Source organism: Bombina bombina, chromosome 6 (assembly GCF_027579735.1).
Source record: "Bombina bombina isolate aBomBom1 chromosome 6, aBomBom1.pri, whole genome shotgun sequence".
Lineage (NCBI taxonomy): Eukaryota > Metazoa > Chordata > Amphibia > Anura > Bombinatoridae > Bombina > Bombina bombina.
The window spans coordinates 127,520,591-127,541,465 of NC_069504.1; the positions used below are offsets into that span (position 1 = coordinate 127,520,591).

A 20,875-nucleotide genomic window follows, 5' to 3' on the forward strand; every position below is an offset into this window, starting at 1 on the left:
CCAGAGTTAATTTTATGGTGCGGCCAGAAAAAAGCCTGCGGAGCGTTAACAGCCCTTTTACCGCCGAACTCTAAATCTAGGCCATAATGTGCCTGCCCACTGCCAAAGAAAATCCTGTATAAAGGATTTTAAAAATGTCCCCATCTACTGCATATGACATATTCTTCTGAAGTGCAAGTCTCCAAGACCTAGAAGACAAAAGCACTTACCTGCAGTCTAGCTGTCCAGCAGGAAGATAGCTCACAAGGCGTGAAAGGACACATTCTCCTTACAGAGACCTGTAGAAAAAGAACAGAGTAACCAACTCTGGCTTTCTGTATCATGGGTAGCAATGTGTTAGGAAACAAAGGACTGCCTAACAACTTCCTAACTGCTTAAAAGCCACCACTACTCTACTGAAGAGATTAATGTGGACTCAGCTAAAACCAAATCCTTGCTTGCAGGGGAAAGTACCAAAAAAAGGAATTCATTTCATCAGACACCAAACTTCACCTCCTCCATTGACAGAGACAAAGAGGATGACTGGGGATTATGGGTAGAAGAGTGTCACTTAACAGCTTTGCTGTGGTGCTCTTTGCCTCCTCCTGCTGGCCCGGAGTGATATTCCTAATAGTAATTAAATGACGTTGTGGAATCTCCATCTCTTAGGAAAGAAAAATAAATTTTAGGGAAAAAAATCTACAGTTTTGTTTGATATTCAGGGTAAATGTTAAATCATTGTCTTTTTAGGATAAAACTATGCCTAAATGACACTTGAGCCCCCACCCTCTTGAGAAGTTGAGGGACCAGGTGATTGTATTAAGACTTTTCCTGCACATTTTAAAAGGTCTCAAGGGAAAAATATAAAATAAAAAAAATAGGAAAAATAAATAAATAAGAATCAGCAGCAGACAAGCATAAAACAGCTTTAATCTATGCACAAAATATCTAACCTTAAAAACATCTTAATGGGCAGCAGAACAATAATCTTTGACATATACAAGGGTAGAAACTCAGGACACAAGAAGAAACCTCAAGTACCAGGGAAACCAGGAATAATCCTCTTGTGTAAACAGGTGCATATATGATGGGACAATTTACAAGGCCGCATTAGTTTGTAAATTGAACGGCAAATTTGGCAGTGGGCAGCAGCATTTACCTATTTTTGTCTAATTTATTTGTGTGAAAGTGGATTTGCACAGACCTTTGTGTGTTGCACTTTCTCACGAATGACGAATAAAATCTGGTGCAGAAAATAGCTGAATGCTGCTGTCCGTGACCATTTTAAGCATTCATTTTAAAAAACAGATGAATGAATGCATATTAGTGAGCACGTACTGAGAAGGGTAAAACCTTCTGTTGGCATTTGTGCAAAACTGTAAACACCAGCGGGAGCAAAGCTCAGCCTACCTAACATCAAAAAAGATAGTAAATGAACTTACTGAGGCAGAAATGGAAAAGGTGTATGAAGAGATTGCAGTTTTCATCACCTCACACAAATTTCAAGATTCCCTTCCATTTCCCTGCCCCCTGTATCATGTGGTGATAGTCATTAGTGAATCAAAGACTCATTGTATGATCAGTGCTCTGCCTAATGTGACAGATACAGCAAGTACTTGTAGCCACTTTGTTCAAGAAAACAGCAGTAACTTTGAGGCATATGGCAGCAAGGGTGCAATATGGAGACTAAACATTGCATTGCTATGCATCTCAATTTTTCCTTTTTGTCCCTTTAATAGAAAATGGAAACCCCTTATAGTACCACCTACCACTCTTGATATATAGCTTTCCTGCTACATTTGTAGCACCCCGAAAAGATTACATCTATAATTATGACTGATCCATGGTCTCTGTTCCACAATGCATTGCAGATATACGTAGCTGGGGGGAAATGCTTTAAAAATCCATCCAATGACATTTCATAAGTATAAAATAAAACACATAAAAAACAAGTAATTATATAATATTAATTATAAATACAAACATCACCCAAATAAATACAAATAAAATAAACATTTTTTTTTACAAAGTCATATTTTTAATTTAACGCTTATTTTTCATATGTGCTGCAGTCTCCAGTGTTTTATACATTAATAAATATTTGTTTTTTGTTTTTTTAAATCCAGTGTAATTTGTTACAACAGTTTTTAAAAGTCATAAAAACATTTTTTTTAACAAATAACAAAATTGACAATAACACTTATTTTGATATACATATGTGTGTGTATATATATATATATATATATATATATATATATATATATATATATATATATATATATATATATATATATATATATATAAAGAATCTAAACATTATGGGCCAAAATATACATAAACAGATTTCTTAATACCTCACTACCAGAACCGAAATGCTAGGAAGGATATAAAGATATCACAGCATTATATAAAAACAAAACATGGAATAAAGATTTTGCAACAATTAAACTATTTTTTAGTGTTATAAGGATTCTGCACTTAATTAAAATTATTTTAAGGCTTTAAATATAATGTTTCGGTTTGTGTCAGTGAAATAACATTCTTTTTGTAATATGGGTGGGACAACCTGCACAAATCGCTTCTTTGGTAACGTATTACCAGTCATTCAATTTTTATTGCATAAAAATACAGTAACATTTATCTGGTGAAATAAGGAAATAGTGGGGTTTGCAATTTTTTTATATTATACAAAATATAAAGTGGGTTTAGCTTATTTGTTTATGGAGGGTGTTTTATACTACAGAAGCTGCCATAATTTTTTTTCTTTACTAAAATGACAAAAAAAGTCAGTTGCATATCACATTAAGGCACTAAACATTGCCTTAGTAAGAGGTAAAAGGCATCTCATACTGTCTTTTGCAATCTACTGTATGCAGTTAAATTGCTTTACACAAAATATTCAGTATTAGGCAAGTACAATCTATTCCTGAGGCAAAATATTTTACCCAGAAATATCTTTTTTAATTATGTAAAGAATTAAATTGTATTTTCTAGACTATGTAAATTGGCAAAATAACCCTTAGATGCAGTAAATAAAATAGTAATAAATCAGTGGTACGTACAAATTCTGACAACCGTATTCTCTTTGTTTCAGAACAATGAAGTGAAAAAAATAAAAAAGTACACTGATATGAATAAAACCGAACCATACATTTAAATATGAATTTGTTTTGAATTAATCAGCTTTTTTATACAGAAAGATAAATTAAGCATTTCATTGTACATTCTCAGTCATAATGCATAAATGACTATCAAATTGTAGCCATGTGACCAGAAGCATTCTACCTTTGTATTGAGAGTCAAGGCACAGCTAATGCAGCAGAAACACCGGTTTTTGATTGTGCATCTTTGCTTATTTAATTATTATTTAATAATTTAAACTACATCATGAAAACTCAATTTGTTACCGGGAAAATAGAGATCATTAAAAAAATCATGACCAAAATATTGGTTTAAAATGGACGGTTGTTCTTACAGAATAAAGAGGTTTTTATTACTATATCCAGAAAAAAAAACATGCTTTGGATAATGTATGAGATTTTAAGAACATTTGAGAACTACAGTGTTTTATGTTGGCAGCACAATTCACAATGAAGCATTTGTGAATAATTCAGCAGATATGTACATTTCTGGTTTGAGTATATGAACATCTGATTGGGGTTGTTGGGATTCAATTTTTGCAGCGCAGCTAACTCAAGTAATATTGTGCAATCTTATTAATATAAAAATAACTTGTTATCAGCAGGTCTTAAGCTATCAAAAAACAAAACTGGTACAAATGTAAAATGTACAAAAAAAGAGCATTTCCTTGTAAGAGTCTTCATAAAAAATATATATAAAAAGTATCTACAATCTGTTTATACAAACCGATTCTTTTTTTAAGACAAATTAGAAGGTGTTGAAATGAATAAAGGGCACTTTAGTGTCTTGTTCCCGTGTGCATTGTTCATTGGGCTTGAAGGTCACATTGTGACAGAACAATTTAATCAGCAAGGTGGACCCTGTATCAGGGTTGCCTATGGAAAGCTGATTTTAATATAATAGATCCAGTGTATTTACATGCATATAAAAGTCTTTAGTATAGCCTGCCCAACAAAACAGTCTCTTGAAAATGTATGGCTCCGGGTATGTGCCAATTTGTCCATATAAATCCACTTATGAAAGGTCCTTTACTTCAAAATGGATGGAATCCAATGTACGACTATACAATTTGGCACTGGCTTCAAGCAAGGAGTGCTTTGTATTGTCAATTTTTATCAAACAGCCCTTTAATGTCTTATTTCTTTAAGCAGTCACAAGTCTGCCATAGTAAGCAATTGCATTAGCAATGATATGTATCTCTTTCCACAAGGTCTGCCTTTTGATAAATTCCAAAGTCTTCAAAAAGTGGTACACTCCTAACGCATGTTCTGGTTCAACAGTAGCAGCTTTTATGGTTTCCTGATGGTTCAAATTGAAGTTTCATTACTGCCACTGTTCATGAAAGAAGGGACCATGCAAGATTAGGGTTAAATACAGACGCCATCCACTAGACATAGCATGTTAGTTGGTTTTCATGCATTGGTAAGTCATGCTCAACACTCAGAAGAGAAGCCAACACAAACACACTAAGTTTACACATTTAATGATGGACTGTAGAGCTATAATATAGCCTGCTGGTAGATAAAGGTTCTTGTAGGTGAAAATGAATTTTAGAAAACTAATAAAAACTCTTCATAGGTGAGGTAGACAAATCTCTTCTTTAAATGTATTTAATCAGCTGCAAATGTACTTAAACTCTAAACTATATGTTTGACTCTGGAAAAGTCCAAACTTTATAGACAAATAATTGTATTAATTATCGTCTTAAAGATATCAGTTCATAGTAATAACTAGCTGTTCTCAATAACCACAATGGTAAATAGGTATTTTATAATGCAAGATTATACATTTGAGGTCACAAGGTGTCCTCCATCAACCAACATTCTATAAATTAATGAAGATCTCAGATTTCAAAAGCTTTCAATATCTCAGGTGTTACTTCCCTCAGTGTTCACTAAAAGGTATTACAAAAAGTATCTGGTTAGGCTAGGCTAGGGGCATCTTGTTGAAATCCTAGCTCAATGGTTTATTCTCCATTATGAAAACTAAAGGTAGGTTGTAAATTGTTCATACAGATATTCGTATTATAGTGTTTATGAGTGTTTTCCAAAAACATCATGTTAAATGTAAAGCTACACTATTTACCTTTCATAGAAGTCAAACAAAAGCCTGGTCTCTAAAGGTGCACAAAGTGTGGGGAAAAGCAATTATGCCATGCATGATGACTGAGCAATATCTAAAAGCTCTTAACTCCAATTAACCCAAGCATCCATGCACATAGGTATTTTACCATACTTACTCTGAATCTGATGCCTCTGTATTTATAGGACCCATTTTAATATTCATTGCTATGCCATTCATTTGTTCACGAGGCTGCTCTATGTGCACATTTTTAACAGCTATGTTAGAGTCTGTAATAGGCCGAACACCATCATTGGAGCCTAAAGACGATGTTCTTGATGAGATTGTACTTTGATTATAGTCTGACAACTTCTCTCGAAGACGATTTTTCATGTTTTTATCTGTCAGAGGTGGAGGGTACGTAACTTTGTTTTTCAAAATACCTGTGAAAAGCAACATATTTAGTTTTAATATTTGGAACCTGAATCTTTGTTGTTGAGATAGAAATCAATTTAAGAAGTTGAATCTACAAAAGTAAATTTGTACATGAAACAATGATGTTAACTGGTTTCACTGCTTTTAGTGATGTATTTATTACGAATACATAATGTTTAGCTGCCATTCTTTCAAGTGATGTAGCTTAGTCAATATGTTAGTTATTAACTTTTTGAATACTGTTGTCTAAGCCTATATTTATACTGTTTTTTAATTAATATGTCTTTAACTTCTGGATGGATGACAACATTTATTTCACATTAACGACACCTTAATGATTTATATTGCTATAGTGTAAAAATAAAAGTCATCATAACTCAAACCACACTCTCTAATTCTATATTCTTGGTACAAGCATGAAAAACAAATTTAATTGTGAGACTGCAAAGTATATAAAGTCTCAGCCTACTTGTTTATTTCATTGTGTGTCTTCCTGGATGGAATTTCATGATGGTGCATGAACTGGTCTACAATAAAAAAGATTCTTAATTACTGCAGGGCTTCTATATCTGGCATAACTACCAAATGTGTTAATTATAAGATAAATTAAACCTGTGAGATTCTATTATTACTTTCATTTTAATATGAGTTTAGTTTGTGATAGAAGGGTTACTTATTAAAGGTGCTTAGCATTATTTTGATCTAACCTTGTTTAAAGAGGCGTTTGAACGCTAAAAATAACATGCTCTAATTAGAATATGTAGTTTTTGCATTGCTGATTCTAACTTACCCTTTGCAGGGGGTTAAACACATAGGTGAAGTCCCCTTGGGAGTCTCACACATTAAAACTTTCAAGTAGGAAACGGCTGGTATTTGGATGCTCCTAATGGTCTCACCAGCTAAGTCCAGCATTGCAGCTCCCTAGCAGATTTTTTTTACTATATTTTGAACCCCATTGCAGGGATTAATAGTAAGCTAGAGCCAGCAATCCAAGAGCGAGCCACCCTTAAGGGGATAGTAAGATTTTAATATAAAATATTGACCTATGCATAGTAAAACACCTTTACAATATACTTTTATTAATAATTTTACCACCTTTTCATGTCTCTGAAAATTGTAAATTTTCTCATTTTAAGAGCTGGAAATGCATGCTGCTGACTTCTCAAGGCTAACCCCACTACATATATTTTCCTAATTGGCTTTATCAGATAACAACTGCAAAACAATGCACTTAATACTAACACAATGGCAATGTCTAGCTCTGTTATTAACAGACTGAAGTCAAGATTGGCTTCTACTTATAAGGCAGGTGATGGGTGAAGTTTGGCTACTGAAAAACAAGTGCAGCAAACAAGATGTTAAATCGTTTATTCTTTTAAAAAAAAAGCTAATGTGACTTATTTCAAATATACCTTTTGTTTGGACCTATTAAAATATAAGGGTCATGTTCACTAGAGGTAAGAACCCACCACACACGAAAAAGAAAAAAACTATTAAAAACGTACAACCTTACGCTGTTCCCAGTGCAAACGGTTTACTGACAAAAAAGGATTAATAAAATATATATAATATCAATACAAGTTACTATATCGCAGCTTGAAGACAGATAGCGCAGTAGCTTTCCTCACCTTTTCGGAGCTCCGGTTGATGGTTATTTTGGTGGTTGGTATAGTTATTGTCCTTGTTCTGGGCCTCGTTCTCTTTGTCCTGAGGCCCGTCCCCACACTGATTAACCTTATTTTCATTGTGAAGCTCCACGTTCACTTTGGTCTCTACTTTTAGTTTGCTCTTGCTGCTTTGGTCTTCACTGTCGCTGGTTGCCATGCAACCATCTGGCCAGTATGGCTTAACATGGTTCGATATGGAATCCACTGGAAGCATAAGAAAATCGTATAACTGATATGAATATTAAAAAAATTTTAAAAAATCTGAGCAATAAGTTTCACTAAAAGGATACTAAACCCAAATGTTCTTTTTCATGATTCAGACAGAACATGCAATTTTAAGCAACTTTCTAATTTACTTCTATTATTCGTTCTCTTGGTATCTTTATTTGAAAAAGGAGGAATCTAAGCTAAGGAGCCAACCCATTTTTGTTTCAGCACCAATCAGCAAGCGCAACCCAGGTGCTGAACCAAAAATGGTCTGGCTCCTAAGCTTTCATTCTTGCTTTTCAAATAAAGATAGCAAGAGAACGAGGAAAAATTGACCATAGGAGTAAATTAGCAAGTTGCTTAAAATTGCATGCTCTATCTGAACCATGAAAGGAAAAATTTGGGTTTAGTATCTCTTTAATGTATACATATTTATATTGATTTTACACATAATGATTGTCATGGAAAATTATTTCAATAAATATAATCCCTGGCAATCAGTGCACAGAATACATATTTCTATAGTTCTACTTAAAAAGTACAGGTATTTTACATTTAAACAGTGAAATAAGTTTTTAAGTTTGTTTATTTTTTAAAGGGGCAGTAAACCTACAAAATAATGTTATATAATTCTGCACATAGTGAAGAATTATATAACATTAGCATAGTGCCAACTTTATATTACAGAGTATTGCAGAGCTATTTTATTAAGAAGTTCAATTTTGCAAAACACCGCTCCTGACTCTACTGAGTGGGTGTTTTTTCCTAAGCGCATCACGGGCACGCTGTCTAGTCACGGCACGCCCAATCGCACCATTAATCTCAATGTAGCTTGCTCCCGTTCTGGTCATGTAGTGGGAGCGAGCTACATTGAATTTAATGGCGCGATCGGGTGCACAGTGACTAGACAGCGTGCCTGCGATGCGCTTAGGAAAAAACAGACCCACTCAGTAGTGCCAGGAGCAGCGCTCTGCAAAATTGAACTTCTTAATAAAATAGCTCTGCAATACTTTGTTGTATAAAGTTAGCGCTAAGCTAAGGTTATATAATTCTGCACTATGTGCAGAATTATATAATAGTATTTTGTAGGTTTACTGCCTCTTTAAAAAAAAAAAACTGTTTTCGCTACCTTATTAACTGTTAAAATATCAACTGTGTTAACTTTAAAACATACAAATTTAGTAAAGTGTAGAAAATGTACAAAATATTATTTCAACAGTATAGGCCAGTGAGAGCTAAGCTTGGAACCACAGTTGTTTTGAAACTACATTTCCCATGATGCTTAGGCACTTTGCAGTCTAGTTGAGCATCAAACATCAGGGTGCCAGGGTTAGCTATCATTGGAGATATGCTACTAAATGTCAGGTATTACCTTTAGGAGTACTGTGCACAGGACCTCTCTCATTATTTTTTGGACTGGTTGGTTTCCACTGTTTATCTTCATCAATGCCATCTTCATCTTCACTGTCGGAGGAGTGTGAGGAAGCGTATGAGCTACTATGCTCATCAAGTGAGAGCTCACTGTCAGAGTCAGAATCATGACCTGAGACAAAAAACACACACACACAAAAAAAAGATTTTTATTTAAAAAAAAAAAAAAAAATTCACACACCAAAACGTTAGTTTTATCCGGTTTGACATATTCAGAAAATCCACCACTAGTAAAGGAATAGGAATGTTAAACTTAAACCTGCATGATTTAGATAGAATACATATCATACACTAGTGGGAGCTAGCTGGTGATTAGTGCCTAGATTGGTGATTGGCTGACTAGATGTGTTCAGCTACTCAGTAGTGCATTGTTGCTTCTTCAGCAAAGGATATCAAGGGAATGAAGCAAATTTGATAACAGAATTAAATTGGAGAGTTGTTTAAAATTGTATGTTCTATCTAAATCCTGAAAGAAAAAAAAAAGGGTTTATGCCCCTTTAATTAATTTTCATAGCACAGAGGAATTGCAGATTTCCAAACGTTTTCTTTAAGGTTAAATAAAACAACATACTTTTCATATTACAGAAGTGACATTTATACTTTCCTTTGTAAGTGATCTAGATGAAGGAACACAAGATTAATTCATTGTTTTCTGTAATGTGCACAGTTACTCACCGCTGGATCTCTTTCGATTTCTTCGGAAAAGTGAAGAATCAGCCTCTGTGATACCAGCGCGGGCTTGTCCTGATGACGTGCTAAGTTTCCGTGCAGCTTCATCTCTGGATAAAGAAATTAAATAGTGCTAATTACTAACCCTCCCTCTTATATCAAGTGCAGGCTCTGGGTAACATAGCACATATATTAAAGGGAAAGTTTACAGAAACATGTTCTACCCTTTAATTAGTTCCCAATTATGCTTTTTTGGCTTCTGGAGTGTTATAAATTGTTTACAAACAGCTAGTTTCCCTTTATTTTGGCATTTGGAACAGCTGCTTTTGCCTGTGGCATCCCTATCTATAAAGATGATTTCAATACTTTAAGGGACAGTCTAGTCAAAATTAAAAATTCATGATTCAAACAGGGCAAGCAATTTTAAACAACTTTCCCATTTACTTTTATCATCAAATTTTCTTTGTTCTCTTGGTATTCTTTGTTGAAAGCTAAACCTAGGTAGGCTCATATGCTAATTTCTAAGCCCTTGATGGCCGCCTCTAATCTCTGTGCATTTTTACATTTTTTTACAGATAGACAGTGCTAGTTCATGTGTGTCATATAGATAACACTGTCTTACTCCCATGGAGATATTTATGAGTCAACACATATTGGCTAAAATGCAAGTCTGACAAACGAACTGAAATAAGGGGGCAGTCTGCAGAGGCTTAGATACAAGGTAATTACAGAGGTAAAAAGTATATTAATATAACCGTGTTGGTTATGCAAAACTGGGGAATAGGTAATAAAGGAATTATCTATTTTTTTAAACAATAAAAATTCTGGAGTAGACTGTCTCTTAATGTATTAGCTATAGAAAAGATATGTAAACATAGCCAGCAGAATATTACACTACCAATGGAAGTTAGGAGAGATAAGTAATAACATTTTAATTTACAATTGATATATCTAAGTTTTGGGCCTTGGAATATAGACCGAGATAAGATAAGGAATCATTTGTATGTATAGAAAGTGATAAAATAAGGAGATATCATTTCCCTTCAAGCTCACAACATTTTAATGGGTTGTAGTGTGAAAGCACAATACATGCTATTTTATACACAAAAATAAACCAAAAGCAGCATTTATTTTATACATTTTAAACTCTGCTGCCAGTATAAGTCATTGGAGACACATTAAGGGGAGACCAACTTTACAGTACACTGTCCCTTTAATAAACAGATATGAACAGTACAAAAGTATTAATGCGTTCAGGATAATAGCAGAGAAGCAAAAAAGAGAAATTCAGAGCAAATGTTAGGCACAGCATATCACTTTTTATATATACTTACAATCAAGCATTCTGTCTTAAAAGATCTGAATATAAAATAAATACAGTAAAGTATTTAACTGTTCATTGTGCTAGAAAAAAATTGCATTGTTTAGCAATTCAGGGACATACCCCTTGTTGATATTATATCTCCTGCCGTGAACAGTTAGAGATAGATAAATGAGTGACCAAGCAGTAGGTAGCCATCGCAGATAGACACCATAAAATATACTACAGAAGATAATTTATATAAATCAGGTAACTACAACACAGCTATTTAGATTCTCTATGTTTTATAACCAACATGCAAAGCCAAAGCGCCATGCACCCACCACCAGATTACCTGAGAATATAAGCAAGGTAGCTATTGTGGCTCTTGGCTGACCTGAGGGTGCTTTCCAGTGAGGCCGTTGATTCTCCAATGGCTGTTCTGTACATGTTGGATTCATCCAGATATGTGTTGTTGCAATTAAGTGTTCGCTGGGGGAAAAACGAGAGTAATGATAACTATTGGTCACTCTGTTGCTAGGCTGCCGTGAGTGATGCACAAATACATAACTGCGGGGACCGTAAGAAAACATTATGAGAGTTCATGGGAATCCTTTAACTGCTGAAGTCACATGAATTGTCATTAAATATTAAAGACCTTATGAGTAAGCTGGTGGGAAAAAAGCCTCAATATCCTCCTCTTGCGCTTTAGCTGTCCTCATACAAATGGCTTATTGTACCTAGGAAGTGCTTCATGATTCAGCTGCTACCAACATAAATGACTCTTAAAGTGGTTCTGAGAACCTCTCTGTGCACCAAATGGACTTTACGCACTACAATTACTTCTTCAGTAATAAAAGTATGTCTGTCTACTAAGACATAGTGGAAGTAATTAAAGAAACAATATCTTCTCAATTATGATTATTAAGTAGTTTGTCAATGTATTATAGCTGAACAATTTTCTCTTTGCAAGAATTTATTTATGTATTTAACAGGCTAAAGTATCATACATAAAAGATTGACATTTTTTAATAATAAAAATAATAATAATTGTTGCTGATAGGAAAATATATATTGTCAGAAATTATTGCCACTTTAAGATATTGCTGCATTGACAGAATAGGGGATCAGGGCTGTTTATTTAGGGTAACTGAATTAAAAAGGCATATGCTGAAACGAGTCTGAGTGTTTCTTTGCCTTATCTCCAGTAGGTTGAAAACACCATTTTCATGTTTTAATTTTGAGTAAAACCTATTTACTCAAGCACTGCTTTATCTTTTATATTTGAATGTGAAATACAAGACTATTCTTGTGGGTTGTTAATAGACAAAATGTAACATTTATTTTTTTACTGATATCCAAGTGCTACACTGCGATACATCAACAGGGGGCAGTAAAGAGACATGAACAAATTCAAAACCAAGAGAAAAAAAAAAAACAGTGAGTTGCACTTACTGTTAACAAAGTAGCTCTTGTTGTATTTGAATCATCTGGTAGAGGTTTCTTTCCAGTTAAAGTATTTTTTAAGTGTTTACGGACTTCCTTGTTAAAAATGCAGTGGAAAAAGAAAATCAAGAGACCCTGCACGAAAGAGAGGTGAATGGGTTAACATGTTTTCTTTTATGAAAACACAGTAAGAAAATGCTTAAGGGATGTGCCAGGATAATGTTCTAATTACTGCATTAAAATAAACTCCTAGAATACTGAGATGTAGTGTCATATAATTGTGTTATGTCATCAGCTCTTAGGCAACCAATAAAGAAATTACCCTCAAAATCCATCACTTGAGTAACATTAGCTATAACTACTTCCTGGCAAATTATTCACCCAAAATAGATTTTTGTAACAAGCAGATTGATAAGTGCATTCTAAGCTTTGTAACCATTGAGGGCTAGATTACAAGTGGCGCTCTAAAGTTAGTGGCGGCCGCGATAAGCGATATCACGACCACGCTAACTTACGCACATATGACAAGTTAAAAGTAAACGGTTGTGCTTTTATATATATACAGGTGGCCCTCGTTTTACAATGGTTCAATTTACACCGTTTCAGAATAACAACCTTTTTTTCCAGTCATGTGACTGCTATTGAAAAGCATTGAGAAGCAGTGCATTTATTAAAATAGCCAATAGGTGGAGCTGTCCGCTTGTGTTGCAGCAAAGCCAAGCAAACTGAAATTAATCAGTTTAACCAGACCTGAGCTATCAAGCAGATTTTAAAGGAACAAGATCTTCCTGTCTATAAATCAGTCCAGATTGGAATGCATAGAAAGAACGGTTTGCAGAAAAATGCAAGTGAAGTCTGTGTTGTGTGATTATTTTATTAGGTTTATAATGCTGTTTAGCAAATGTTTTTGTTCATTTAACTTAGTTTAATGATATATTCTGTGTTGTGTGATTATTTTATTAGGTTTATAATGCTATTTAGCATTTAAAGTCTTCATTTCAAAGCTTTAAAAATAATGTATTAGGTGTTATTTATGACAATTTTGAGAGGGGCCTGGAACCTAACTCCCTCACTTCCCATTGACTTACATTATAAACTGGGTTTCAATTTACAACGGTTTCGATTTACAACCATTCCTTCTGGAACCTAACCCCGGCGTAAACTGAGGGCTACCTGTATATATATATATATATATATATATATATATATTTATATATATATATAAATAAAAGTTCAGGATAGACAAGCACTCCAGAAATCCGGTTCCAATGCCCAGGGTGCAATAGATAAGAAAATAGAAAATAATGAGGAGTGCACTCGCCAGGACTTTTCACAAGTTTAATTCCAAAATGTGAACGTTTTCGGGGGGTTAGCCCCTTCTTCAGACATACATCTTTGTATGTCTGAAGAAGGGGCTAACCCCCCGAAAACTTTCACATTTTGGAATTAAACTTGTGAAAAGTCCTGGCGAGTGCACTCCTCATTATTTTATATATATATATATATATATATATATATATATATATATATATATATACATACACACATATATATGTCTAAATATGCGTGTCTATATGTGTATCTAAATATGCGTGTCTATATGTGTATCTAAATATGCGTGTCTATATGTGTATCTAAATATGCGTGTCTATATGTGTATACATACAGGTATGTATTTTTGTGTTTATATGTGTAAATATGTATACGAATATATGGAGAGAGAGAGATAGAGAGAGAGAGAGAGAGAGAGAGAGAGAGAGAGAGAGAGAGAGAGAGAGAGATACTGTATGTATGTGTATGTATGTATATGTATGTATATATATATATATATATATATATACACACACACACACACACACACACACACCAACATTTAAAATTAGGGGGAGGTAAAAGGTGAGTTTAAAATCCTCCACTACGCAAAAAATATAGAGAAAATATCTCATTGTGTAGTTCAGTAACAAATCTAGACAGGCCAGAAGGCTTGTTTTTCCCACATAAAACCTTTAGAATACATTGTTTCCAATGAAGCAAAGGATTCTGGGTAATATATGCAAATTAGGTTTTACGACGCACCTTTTTACTTCAAGTCTGCTTTTCAGCAGATTCCCTTAACGCCAAAGCATCGCTGTTCACACAGCTTATAAGCTTAGCTAGGGTTAGTGCAGTGATTCATAACCATCCCAGGACAGACTATCATAGTTATTGCTATTCATCAGCTGGAAGAAGGTTTGAAACACTGCTGGGTGAAGTTGATTTCGCGCAAAATACAACAATAACTACGATACAGTCTGTCGTGGGATGGTTATGAATCACTGCACTACCCTAGCTAAGCTTATAAGCTGTGTGAACAGCGATGCTTTAGCGATAAGGAAATCTGCTGAAAAGCAGACAAGAAGTAAAAAGGTGCATCATTGTGAACCTAATTTGCATATCTGACCCAGAATCCTTTGCTGCATTGGAAACATTGTATTCTAGAGGTTTTCTGTGGGAAGAACAAGCCTTCTGGTCTGTCTAGATTTGTTAATGAACTACACAATGAGATTCATTCTCATTCTCTCTCTCTCTCATTCTCTCTCTCACTCTCTCGATATCTACATGTTTATACATATATACACTTTGGAGCCCTTTCCACTCAAATACATTTAAACATGAAAAATCTATTTTTAATATGTTTTACTGTGTTTTTAGTGTAAATATTTAACATTCCAATGTTCCAATTTTAAAAATAAAAAGAACAATTTCTTCTTTTTCTTTTAGCACAGTTTGTCTAACACGATCTCGGATTAAATGTTTTTATTTAAAAAAAGCACACTTCATTGAAGTCTATGGGGATAAGAAGTTAACATGGTCGATGTAAGGGCTCAAAGATATGAGTTTTCAGGTATTAGAAAAAAAAAGGCCTGCAAAGGGCTTTAACATAGAGATACATACATATACATGTCTAAATAACTATATGTATGTGCATATGTATTTATATGTGTATATATGTATTTACAGACATATACAAATATAAATACATATGTATACATATATAGACGTATATACAAAAGCGTTTGAGCTCTTTACAGTCAAGTAGCTGAAAACATGTAAAATCATATTTATGCAATATTTATATATAAAGGGCCATGAAACACACATTTTTTCTTTCATGATTTAGAAAGAAAATGCAATTTTAAACACCTTTCTAATTTACGTATATGATCTAATTTGTTTTATTTATTATCTTGATATTCTTTGCTGACAAGCATATCTAGATATGCTCAGTAGCTGCTGATTGGTTGCTGCACATAGAAGCCTCGTGTGATTGGCTCACCATGTGCATTGCTTTTTCTTCAACTAAGGATATCTAAAAAATGAAGCAAAATAAATAATAGAAGTAAATTATTAATGTTGTTTAAATTTGTATTCTCTATCTGAATCATGAAAGAAAGATTTTGGGTTTAGTGGCCCTTTAATAAAGTGTTATACTGTGTATTTATTGTAAATATTTCACATTAAAATATTCTTCACATAGGGGAATATGTTCTAAGTATTTTTAAATATATATATATATATATATATATATATATACACACATAAACATATAGATATGTTTTACAAAAAAACAGATGTATATATAGAAATATGTATTTAAGAATAAATAGAACATATTCTGCTATGTGAAGAACATTGGAATGTGAAATATTTCATGTCGGGTTAGCGTACTTGAGAAACTAGTGCTCCACTCGTAATCTAGTCCATAATTTGCAGGTTCACAGAATAATTCACATTTCTCAAGATTTGCTTAAAAAAACGAAATAATAACAGGCAATAGCTCAGGCAAATAAGTACAAAGAAAACATGGATTCCGTACATTTTTTATGCCTTATTTATTTGGGACGTAACGTGTCTCAAACTGATCAACTCATCTTTGAAGGGGAAAATAAAACAACTAGGGTTATGCAAGGGCCAAATATGTAGAAATATTTATTCAACACATATTTGTTACTTAGTTGTTATAATATAGAAAAACCACTACTTGCTCTGGCTTAGGGACATGAAAGGCACAGTTTTCTTTCATGATTCAGATAGAGCATGCAATTTAATTTAAATACTAATTTATTTCTATTATCACAATTTCTTTGTTCCTTTGGTATCTTTTGTAGAAAAGCAGAGACATATGCTTAGGAGCCAGCGCATTTCTGGCGCACTATATGGCAGCAGTTTTGCAAGAATGTTATCCATTTGCAAGAGCACTAGATGGCATAACTGTTTTCCTGCCATGTAGTGCTCCATACCCCTACCTAGGTATATTTTCAAAAAAGAATATCATGAGAAAGAAGCAAATTTGACAATAGAAGTAAATTGGAAACTTTTAAAAATTGTATACTCTGCCTGAATCACAAAATAAAGATTCTGGCGGCTAGACGAGTTTTTGTCGGTAATGGTGTGCGGGGCTAACGAGCATTTTATGCTCACCACTCACCTACAAACAACGCTGGTATTACGGGTTTTTACAAACCCGGCGTTAGCCGCAGAAAAGTGAGCGGAGAGCAAAATTTTGCTCCACATCTCACCTCAATACCAGCGCTGCTTACGGTAGCGGTGAGCTGGTAAAACATGCTCGTGCACGATTTCCCCATAGGAATCAATGGGGCAGATTCGGCTGAAAAAAAACCTAACACCTGCAAAAAAGCAGCGTTCAGCTCCTAACGCAGCCCCATTGATTCCTATGGGGAAATACATTTTGTGTCTACACCTAACACCCTAACATAAACCCTGAGTCTAAACACCCTTAAAATTACACTTATTAACCCCTAATCTGCCGCCTCCGACATCGCCGACACCTACATTATATTATTAACCCCTAATCTGCTGTCCCCGACATAGCCGACACCTACATTATATTATTAACCCCTAATCTGCCACTCCGGACACCGCCGCCACCTACATTATACTTATGAACCCCTAATCTGCTGCCCCCAACATCTCCGACACCTACATTTTATTTATTAACCCCTAGTCTGCCGCCCCCAATGTCGCCGCCACTATATTAAAGTTCTTAACCCCTAAACCTAAGTCTAACCCTAACCCTAACACCCCCCTAACTTAAATATAATTTAAATAAATCAAAATAAAATTACTACAATTAAATCAATTATTCCTATTTAAAACTAAATACTTACCTATAAAATAAACCCTAAGCTAGCTACAATATAACTAATAGTTACATTGAAGCTAGTTTAGGGTTTATTTTTATTTTACAGGCAACTTTGTATTTATTTTAACTAGGTAGAATAGTTACTAAATAGTTATTAACTATTTAATAACTACCTAGTTAAAATAAAGACAAATTTACCTGTAAAATAAAACCTAACCTAAGTTACAATTACACCTAACACTACACTATAATTAAATTAATTCCCTACACTAACTACAATTAAATACAATTATCTAAATTACGAAAAAAAAGAAACACTAAATTACAGAAAATAATAAAATAATTACAATTTTTTAAAACTAATTACACCTAATCTAATCCCCCTCATAAAATATAAAAGCCCCCCAAAATAATAAAAATCCCTACCCTACACTAAATTATAAATAGACCTTAAAAGGGCTTTTTGTGGGGCATTGCCCCAACGTAATCAGCTCTTTTACCTGTAAAAAAAAAAAATACAATACCCCTCAACATTTACAACCCACCAACCACACACCCAACCCTACTCTAAAACTCATCCAATCCCCCCTTAATAAAACCTAACACTAAACCCTTGAAGATCACCCTACCTTGAGACGTCTTCACCCAACCGGGCAGAAGTGGTCCTCCAGAAGGGCAGAAGTCTTCATCTAAGGCGGGAAGAAGAGGTCCTCCAGACGGGCAGAAGTCTTCATCCAGGCGGCATCTTCTATCTTCATCCATCCGGAGCAGAGCGGGTCCACCTTCAAGACATCCGACGCGGAGCATCCTCTTCTGTCTTGATCCGACGACTAAATGATTTACCTTTCCAAGATGGCGTCCAAGATGGCGTCCCTTCAATTCCGATTGGCTGATAGAATTCTATCAGCCAATCGGAATTAAGGTAGAAAAAATCCTATTGGCTGATCCAATCAGCCAATAGGATTGAGCTTGCATTCTATTGGCTGTTCCACTAATTATTAATTACTAATTATTTTTAGTAATGTTAGGTTTTATTAGTGTAAGCTTAGGTTTTATTTTTATTTTACAGGTAAGTTTGTATTTATTTTAACTAGGTAGTTAGTAAATAGTTATATTGTAGCTAGCTTAGGTTTTATTTTTATTTCACAGGTAAGTTTGTATTTGTTTTTAAATAGGTAATAATTGTAACTTTAATTTAGGTCTATTTTAATTATGTTTAAGTTAGGGGGTGTTAGGTTTAGGGGTTAATATAGTTTAATTTAGGTTGTTGCGATGTGGGGGCCGGCGGTTTAGGGGTTAATAGGTTTATGTAGTGTTTTAGTTAGTGTTGGCGATGTTTGGGGAAGGCTGTTTAGGGGTTAATAGGTTTAGTTAGTGTTGCCGATGTTTGGGAATGGCGGTTTAGGGGTTAATAGGTTTAGTTAGTGTTTCAGTTAGTGTCGGCGATGTTGGGGAACTGCGGTTTAGGGATTAATAGGTTTAGGTAGTGTCGGCGATGTGGGGGGGTGGCGGTTCAGGGGTTATTAGGTTTAGTTAGTGTCGACTATGTGGGGGAACGGCGGTTTATGGGTTAATAGTTTTATTTAGTGTTGGCGATGTGTGGCGGTGGTTTTAGATCATTTTGTTTCGGCAATCACCGGCATATTAGTTATGTTTAGTTTAATCGTTTTTTTGGATCCTTTCGTTTTTTCGGATCCATTCTTTATTCATATGCATTATTCTATTCTAAACTTCAGAGTAGAATAATGGATATGAATAAAGAATGGATCCGAAAAAATGAATGGATCCGAAAAAACGATTTAACTTAACATAACTAATTTACAGAAAATATATATTTTTTTTAAACTTAAACTAATTTGCCGAAATTAAATTATTTATTTAACTAATGAAAACAAACCTTAATTAATTTTTTTAGCGTTGCACAATTTTTGTCTAATTTGTAGGTTTCCCAGCCATTATTCTAAAAAATATGGATGATCAGAGGGTGTTTTTGGGGATCAGATCACATATAAGACCATGGTCTACAGTATCTCTCAGCCATATTCACACATTGGACGATTGATCAGACAACATTGCATGCAGCCAATAACGGTTATATATCTGCATCATATCTCAAATTAGACCCATGATCTGAAGCCCCTGTCAATTATATAACAGAGCCAGCCAGTCAAACGTCCACATTTTATAAATGTATTTATCTGACAAGGAAGGTGAAATACCAGACTGTCCAGTAAAATACAGGACACCTAGGAACCTTAATGATTTGATCCTCTTTACTCAAAGAAAAAGCAGCAAATATTTTTTTATCAAGAGGGCAAGCACACGTGATGCTGCTTAAGTTTTAAGTAACATTAGTGATGGTAAAATACAGTCATTATTTCATCAATACAATAAAACATTTGTTTAAAAAAATTAACTTTTTCAACCATATTTTTAATGAATCAAGTGAATTTAGCATATGATTGATGGACAACAATAAGTAGAGATATGAAAAGTCTGTAGTCAGTGAGTTTTATTTACCTGCAAACAACTGAAGATGGCAAAGAGATAATGAAATGTCATCACATCACTGTTTACTGCCATAAGACCCAGCAGCCATGTGGCACTAATTAGAAGTAGCAGTAGAAATGCCGTTCTCAGCAGGGAGCTAGAAACAAGAAAACGGTTCGACGTCAATAAAGATATTTACTGCGATGGAAACAAATAAACCCCCACAAACCCTGAGTGAACAGCAGTACTGTCAAATACTGCACCGTTTATTTGTATTCACAGAGCTCCAAAGCTACTACTCTCTTCCCATGTTTGTGCAAGTCTTTACACCAAGGGGTTAATTGTATGAGAACATAACTAAATAACATTTTACACTTTTTAGCACATTATTCATTTAATTAACTATTATTGTTTTATTATAAAGAATAATCATACATTATATATATATATATATATATATATATATATACACACACACACACACACTAATACATAAAATGAAATATAAGCTTCAGTGTATTTATTCTAAACATAATATTAATTCACTAAAGCTTTTATATATATATATATATATATATATATATATATATATATATATATATATATATATATATATATATATATACACACACACACACATATATATATATACAGAAATAAATACAGGGTTCTAAATTTTACCATGTATATATAAATATCCTGTTATTTATTTTGGGACATAATATATTTATAGCACGTCTACACTCTATACATTAAACAAAGCAAGAAAATACTGAATAACACTCTTATTGGTATTATTACTATTACAATTAAAGGGACATTCTATCATAAAATGAATGCTCAGCTTTGTTAATGCTTTTCATATATAACAAAAATGTTTTAATTATGTCTTTAACTCCTTCAATA

At 33.9% G+C, this 20,875-nt stretch overlaps 1 protein-coding gene across 3 annotated transcripts in view; it reads right to left on the reverse strand.

The window, feature by feature from the left end:
• Nucleotides 1–3,044: 3,044 nt before the first annotated feature.
• CELSR1 (cadherin EGF LAG seven-pass G-type receptor 1) overlaps nt 3,045–20,875 on the reverse strand; it is a 258,025-nt gene continuing 240,194 nt past the window's right edge. Inside the window, exons 28-35 of one of the 3 annotated variants that reach the window (XM_053716613.1) lie at nt 20,000–20,126; nt 12,346–12,471; nt 11,288–11,382; nt 9,597–9,700; nt 8,863–9,033; nt 7,245–7,487; nt 5,360–5,624; nt 3,045–4,452 (exon numbers count right to left, since the gene is read on the reverse strand). In XM_053716613.1, coding sequence (XP_053572588.1) covers nt 4,428–4,452; nt 5,360–5,624; nt 7,245–7,487; nt 8,863–9,033; nt 9,597–9,700; nt 11,288–11,382; nt 12,346–12,471; nt 20,000–20,126 — 1,156 coding nt within the window. In that variant the 3' untranslated portion in view covers nt 3,045–4,427. Of the gene's footprint in view, nt 4,453–5,359; nt 5,625–7,244; nt 7,488–8,862; nt 9,034–9,596; nt 9,701–11,245; nt 11,383–12,345; nt 12,472–19,999; nt 20,127–20,875 lie in introns of all 3 variants that reach the window. The other 2 variants (XM_053716612.1, XM_053716611.1) reach the window with 2 other exon arrangements.